At 39.6% G+C, this 8,017-nt stretch overlaps 1 protein-coding gene across 1 annotated transcript in view; it reads right to left on the bottom strand.

Annotated features, from left to right (window-relative positions):
• Window positions 1–192: 192 nt before the first annotated feature.
• dym (dymeclin) overlaps window positions 193–8,017 on the bottom strand; it is a 53,129-nt gene continuing 45,304 nt past the window's right edge. Inside the window, 1 exon segment of the mRNA XM_032539984.1 lies at window positions 193–1,629. Within this exon segment, the coding sequence (XP_032395875.1) occupies window positions 1,480–1,629 (150 nt within the window). The 3' untranslated portion in view covers window positions 193–1,479.

Genomic DNA, 8,017 nt, shown 5'->3' with positions numbered 1-8,017 from the left:
GCTACCCTAAGATGCTAAACAGAAGACACCAATTTATTTAATATTTAAACAGATTGCGTTGTCTGCCTGACAGTAGTCTCGCTTTGCCAGAGCTTCCTCCACAGCGCTGCGTGGGAGGGTCTGGCTAGTCCACAAAGCATTCTGGGATGGGGGGAAAAAAAACGTGAAAAAACCATGTGACACCTCAGTTGCTTTGATTTCATATTTTTATTTAAACTCCTATTTCCAAAGTAATATTCGCCAAAAACATGACAGACTTTGTCATATTATATGCAATAATATAAAGCCAGTTTCCCACCTGGGAAGAATCAATGTACAGTACCACCATTTTTCTTTCTTTAGTAGTAACCACTACAGTCCTACTACCATTAACATTTGGGAGGGGTTGAATATAAAAAAAAAAACAATACACATTAAAATAAATAACTCAATACAAAGTCTGTACTTGAACATGCAAATAAAGTGACAAATCAAAGAGACAACTATAATTATGCACAACAGGACAGGAGGTTTAATGACTTGTCCTAGTTTAAGTACTTGCCTTGGGTTACCATCAGGAAAAAAATGAAAATGACAAAGACATGCTAAAGTCAAATAAATGGGCTGGAAGCAACAATGAAATCCCATCAATATGAATGATGTAGACTGCGAATATTATCCAGGGACTGAAATTAAGCATTAATTACACTGTAATTTAACGTGGGTTACTGAGGGTGGCCACCAAGCAACATGGGTGGACTCAAATCTGAAAATCATGCATGGTACGACAAAACAGGAAGATTTTCTGTAGATGATCACTTTCTCCGTTTCTGTGACCTTTTTTTTTTTTTTACAAGTTCATTTCACAAACACAAATCTTTTTATACAAACCTATTGTAACCAGAGAACAGTGCTGGTCAAAATAAATTGCTAATTTCTGAGATACTTAAAACTCAATATCATGAGTTATCCATATGTGTATATTGTATGTCTTTTAAACTTTGAATATGAAGTTGGTACTATTTCTTAGCATTAAGTGCAGCGGTAAATGAACATTTAGGCGCACATGTTTTAATTGACCTTTTCTTTGTATGTAATAATAAAAAAAACCAGAAGGATTATCCATCGCCAGCGTCCTGAGCCCCTCACAATAACAATGTTTAACAGAAGGGATGTAACTCGGCATCTGCTGTGGAACCAGGTGAAGCTGCTCAGGTGTTATATTAGTTCTTCCTACAGGACTGTACATAAGGGGGCCCTACTGTGTGATCAGGTAACCAGTACAGATGAAGGATTTAATATGATATGAGGAAAGAAAAAAGGTTGTGCTGCATAAAATGAAACACCAGTCTGTACATGGTCGAGGCACTTTCAAAGCAGCGTGCACATACTATAATGGGCAATGCGCACACACCCACCCAAACACAAACACACATGCCGTCAGTCTTTTTTTCTTCCTATATAGAACAGGGATGAAGACAAACGCAAGTAGCAGCTGTTTCAGCCAGAGTCCATGCTGAACAGTTCGATGCCATGCGGGCTCCAGTGGAGTCCGACTCCAGAGTTGAAGACCAGGGACCAGACGTAGGGGATGAAGAAATCCTCAGGCTGGTCTTCCTCCACATACTTAAACTTGAGCTCCGGAAACTTCTATTCACACAAAAAGAGAAGCAAGAGACGCAAAGACAGTTGGTAGCGTAACACAACCCAGATACTGTAGGTTTGTGGTTCATTCAGTAACATAGACGGAGTTTTAAAAAGAAAGTTTTAAATGGGGATATACAAAATGTGGGAAAACCCCTTCTGGAAACAGCGGCTCCACTTCGAGACACAATTTCACAACTGGAAAATGAACATGATGACAAACATTTCATCTTCTATTGTTATGTGTGTCTGGTTTTTATGCAATGTCTGCAACATGTCATTGAATTTAAAGAGAGGGCTGCAGTTTTTCCACACAGTGCTATTGTTGGTCTGAACATGGCTGAAGACGTCAACACCCCAAAGACGTCGCCTTCGACGACATTGGATATTTCTAAAGTGACATCTCTACTGCTATACAAGTAGGCTAACGTGTTCCTCTTTGCTTGCGAGGTAAAACTGCTTACAGCCTGCGAGACAGGTTTCACTCTGTGGTCTGACCCGTGATCTTTTTAAAAGGGCTGGTTAATGTGTGAACATCACCTCAAGACCCCAGGAGGCGACTGGATACGGACAGCTACAGTTCTGAAATTATCCAGAGACATAAATGAGAAAATAGACCTCAATATACAACAAGTAAATATATAAAGAACAAACAAAAAGGAAATCTAGTAAACTGAAACCAAACGTAGGGGTGTAACTTTACAGAGCAGTGTGTCAGCCATCGTGACCTTTTTGTTTAGACCCGTGGAGAAGTGCTGAGTAACCTGATTACTTGGTAATAGCCACTCAACCCGTCAAGCTTCAGCTTGTCATGACATGGCTTGTTAATGGACAAAACACTCACTGAGCTGGACCGGGAGAGGTTATCAAGTTCATACAGCAGGGCCTCTGTGTTGACTATGTCCGAGACTAATCCACCGGAAAAAAAGAGACAACAAACACATGTGGATGTGGATTGTACTATTTTGTGCATGCTCAATATGTTGCATTTACACATTTTAAAATGGAACGAAAGCAAGTTGATCGTCAGGAAATTAGTGTGAAATAAGTGTTTTCTTAGTCTTCTTTGATAATTAATTAAATATCTTTGGACAAAACCAGCAATTTGCATAAGATGTGGGCTCTTGGGAACTGTGATAGACATATTTTACAATATTTGGACATTTGATTAAACTCTGTTAAGTCTACAAAATGTATAATAAGTATTTAGTGAACATTTCTATAATTTCAGACGGCCAAAAACTACCTCTTGAAATGTCTTGTTTTATTCAACAAACAGTCCAAAACCCAAAGATTTTCAGTTTACATTAAAACAGAGAAAAAATAGAAAATCCTCCCATCTGAGAAGAATCAGATGATTGTTGACAATTTTGCTTGAAAAGTGACTAAATTTTAAAAGATAAGGAGCTCGTCTCTGAAGTGTCTGCGGGGGAAATACTGGATGTTCAAGTGTTTCTTCCAAACCTACTTGAAGCCAACACAAAACCATCTAACAGCAGGTAGGCAGAAAAAGAAGAGCATCAATAATACAAGAGAACCTCATTATCTCCTCCTGTCAATACACGCATGTATATGCACACACGCAGCCAGTAATCAGTCTGCAGTGACAGACAGACGCTGAGGGCCTTTATGTGATGGTCCCAGTCTGGTCTATTGAGTCCTGGCTGGCTCTATTCACAGCCTCACTATCGGTATCATAATGACACAGACAGAGGGACTACAGGGTCACAGGCCATATGCCAGGCTACTTAGGCCAGACAACACACACCACCGCCATTGTGATGGCTAGACACAATGCATGAGCTGTATTATTTGGCTGGTAGTTGTGTGTAGGTTACTGTCTCGCTGGCAGGCTTACCAACTTATCAAATGTTCATGACACTGATGGTGAGAGTTGCTCAACCTAGGCTCACTTTTACTTGCTAGCTGAAATTATATTGAGCAGTTTTTCATTCGAAGAAGGACACCATTTTATTTTATTTAGCTACTTTATTGACTCGTAAACACAAACTAACTTCATCAGAAGAAAGTTGAGCTGATTTATGTCCTGCTATAATCATCTTGATATATGCAACATAACATAACCAGCTATGCTAATTATGGCATTAAGATTATTAAAGTATTTCTCAGTAAACACGGCTATGTTAACAATGCAAAATGCAGAAATAGGGCAGATGCACAATGTAGTCACGGTTGCCTTTTAAATTATCCTGCTGACATAATGCACCGTTGGCTGCCGCTCACATAGCAATTTAACAACAAGTAGAATTATTCAGAGGTTATTGGGCCCGTCCAGTTTAACTCAACATACTGTTGTGTTGATGTTGTTTATTGTCAAAACGTTCGCTTTCTTTCGAGACGACTACTAAACAAACAGCTCCACCAAAAACATCACCGTGGCGGCCGGGTTAGCTCAGTTGGTAGAGTAGGTGCACATAAATAGAGGTCTACCCCTCAATGCAGAGCCTGTGGGTTTGATTCCGACCTGTGGCCCTTTGCTGCATGTCATTCCCCCCCTCTCCCCTTTCATGTATTCATCTGTCCTGTCAAATAAAAGGCCTAAAAATGCTCCCAAACAATAATGTTAAAAAAACAACAACACGTCACCGCGGTGGGTCCGTTCTAATTGGACAACGTTCTACTTGTCAGTTTTGTGCTGATATCAAACATCTGGAAACATTAAAACAGTAAGTGAGTCAGCGTAATATAATTGGAAATAGCCTATAGGTGTAGTCATAGGTTGTTGTTCGGTCAGACCTGCCCCCACTGCTAAACCAAAAAAATCCTATAGGAAACACTGTACTGATATCATGAAACACCAATGTTCTACACAACTATGTTCTAAAAAGATGGGCAATTCATACAAACATCTATTTTTCAATAGTATTTTGCAAAGACTTAATAAAACTCACAGCAAAAAAACAAAATCATCCTGATGCTGGACCACTGATGGAAAGAAAATCCTATGTAATTAAGGAAAGGTTCACCTTCTTGCCGAGAGTTAGAAGAGGAGATTGATACCGCTCTCATTGTGTCTGTGTATTAAATATGAAGTTACAGCCTGCAGCCGTTTAGCTTAGCTTAGCATGAAGACAGTAGACATGGAGACACAGCTAGCCTGGCTCTGTTCAAACGTAAAAACATCTACCTACCAGCACATGTAAAGCTCACATATTACTACATTATATCTTCCAACTAAAAAAGGTCCTGCACATAAACCCTTGTAAAACTATGAATTTTTATTTATACACTGTTTTTTGTACAAACAGAACCATGTTTCATGTATGTTCCATACATAAACATGTTTTTATGTACCGTATCCACCTTGACATTTAACATACAGATATGAAAGAAGCATTGATCCTCTTAACTAACTTTAACCAAAAAAAGCGAATAAGCATATTTCTCAAATTGTCAAACCATTTACTTAACAATAAAAGCTGCCAGTGCGGTGCCACTTCAGTAAAGCAGGCAGTAGACATAATCTCAGAAGATATCAAAAGACTGAGAAATAAGTGAAAATAAGGCACCATGTGTCACTGGAGAAGAAATGATGGACCTAAACTGCAGAATAATACACAGTCCCCCCAGCACACACATCCCACCATTTCCACTAGATACTGTGCACATAATGAGAACTGATACCTGATTCACAATGGTCATCATTTTGTCTCCAACTTCTTTATTAGACAGAATCACCAAGGGACTTGGTTCAACTGTAAGTCTTGGACATCACTACATGCCTTACAGCAAAAAAAAAAAAAATCCTTTGGAAAAAGCTGAACATCAATCAGACCATCCTTAATATTATCTCTGTCCCTTATTCTGTCCATACTATGGCTTCCTCTCTGTACATAACTCATCTGGCCCTCTGTTGCCTCCTCTCCACGGTTTTGTTGTTAGTCTGGCAGCTGTCTGGGCTCACTTGGCCTGGGCTCATATCAGTTAGTTATGGGTCCTGGCGGGTCAGGCCCTCGCCCCTGAACACAGACTGACTGGCTGGCCTCATATCTTCACTCAGGACTTGGTGTTCCCTTCCCGCCTCTGCGTTGCTGTCAGAGCTCGGTCAGACAGAGAAGAATGTGGCTAGGGAGTGAATATGAATTCACACAAACGCACACTCACTTACAAACACAATCACTGAAAGGTTATATTTCAAAATGAAAATTATTAACACTAGTGTTTCAAACAGTAGTGGTGCAGAAAATCCACACTAATAATTTGTTTGTTAAAAGTCCACTGTCCTAATTTCCTGTCCACACCTGCAGTTAATATATAAATGTGGTCACTGAAATATTTACACTGCCAATTTAACGCAATGGTGCGTATAAATCAGCATGTTCCAGCTCCTTAATAATATACTGTACCTTAGCAATATATGTTGCTCTTCTCAGTTTTCTATGAATGGAAATTAAAAGGGTCGGTCAACCACTTTAGTTCAGACAAAAATATATCTTAAAAGGAGAATTCCAGCCAATTTTCACATTAATCTTGATTGTTATAAATATGTGCGTACTTAAAACCCTGACTCAAATCGGTGCAGGCAACACGGAGTATCTGCAGCTACGTCTACGAGCTTCCACTTAGCTATCCATAATGGCAGTTGTTGGGGCAAGTTTTACAGTGCATTTGTGCCTTTAATTGCCTCTTTACAGAGACAAAATGCGTTTTCAACTCAGACATTATTTAAATTCACCTACCCTGTCTTGACTCTGCCAGTAGATAGCTCGCATGCTAGCTGCTAGCTGCCATTCGTGATGTGCAGCCAGGCTTCTGTGATAATCATCTCGCAGCAGTTTTCTGTGTATTTGTAGCTCATCCATTTTGTGTGTGATTGATCTGGTGTTGGTGAGTATGAGGCTTGGCAGTGGTGATGTATGTGGTAGTTCCCTTAGCTGCGCTAACAGGCCCAACCGGCATCCTGTTTCTCATTTCCAGATCTCCAGAGGACAGGTCATGCCTTTGCGACAAAAAAACTTTATTCCCCCACAAAAATAGGTAATTGAGCACTGTAGTGGTTATGACCATATCAGTGACTATGTAATTACATGGAAACGGGCCAAATGAGGTCTGTAGTTTGCACAGTGATAGCGTTAGAGAAGGCAGCTTTAGTCACGCGCTGAAGGTGTAGCAGGAAAAGGTAAACAGTGTGCAGATATCACAGAGAAGCAAGGACGCTGCTAGCACAGCTAAGGGAACTACCACACAAATCGACAAATCAATCATACACAAAATGGATGAGCAGAAAATACAAACATAACTGCTGCGTGATGATTATCACAGAACCTTGGCTGAACATCACGGACGGCAGCTAGTAGCTAACAGGGCGAGCTAGTTCCTGGCAGGATAGAGACAGAGTAGGTGAATTTTAACAACGTCTGAGTTGAAAACGCATATTGTTGTCACATAAAAGTACACGCATACTTATAGCAATCAAGGTTAGCGTAAAAAATGGATGGATTGTCATCAAAATGTTTGACAATCACGGTCCCCAGAGGATAAATCCTAATGACTTTTCTTATCCGCTGACTTTTTCTCTATCGCCACCATGTGGTAGACATGTTTGGTTTTGTGTAAAATGTCTCAACAACTGTTGGATGGATTGTCATTAAATTTGGTGTGCCCATTTATGTACCCTACAGGGTGAATTGAAATGACTTGTGATCCGCTGACCTTTATTTTTATTTTTTTACGCCATCGCAAAATTTCAGTTGGGATTTTTTCCCCAAACTTTGCTTTATGACCAAATACCTGCGAAACTAATTACATTCACATTGGCTTTAGTTGTAATTTGTGTTTAGTGCTAATTAGCTAATGCTCACTCTAATCATTGTAACTCCGCATGATAGCTTTGTCATTGTGAGCATGTTAGCATACTGACATTAGCATTTAGCTCAAAGTATTGCTTTGCCTACAGTGCAGCCTTAAGAGCCGTTAGCATGGTGTAACTGTTTTACATTTTATAGACAAAACGATTAATTGGCTTCGAATTAAAATAGTTGCAGCCCTAAGGTTCATAGATTTGTCTTTATATTTGGTTAATTCATGAAATGTTAATGGAAGTATCGAAGATTTATAGTAGCAAAGTTTATGGTTAAAGAAGCCAGTAACTTCTACTATATGTTAAGAATACTCTTAATTCTACAGTAGTCCTGTGATAATGGCAAGAAAGCCCTTGAGTTGGGTCAGATGCTTGTAGAACCCAGGACTGAAAATCAGTTGTGAAGACCAAGAGGTTGGATTACACATCTAATTTTCTTAAGTAACTCCATTGTTCTGTAAGAGGCTTTAGAGTGAGAAAATTCAAATACCCTGTGTTGTCAATGTGTGGGAAAGTAGTGCTGACCAGCCATCAGACCCATGAAGGCCCAGGTACAGATTAACAGCTGATAAA

The sequence above is a fragment of the Etheostoma spectabile genome, chromosome 16 (assembly GCF_008692095.1).
Source record: "Etheostoma spectabile isolate EspeVRDwgs_2016 chromosome 16, UIUC_Espe_1.0, whole genome shotgun sequence".
NCBI classification, from domain to species: Eukaryota; Metazoa; Chordata; class Actinopteri; order Perciformes; family Percidae; genus Etheostoma; species Etheostoma spectabile.
The sequence above is the reverse complement of the archived record's forward strand: the minus strand, read 5'-3'. Positions and strand labels throughout refer to the sequence as shown.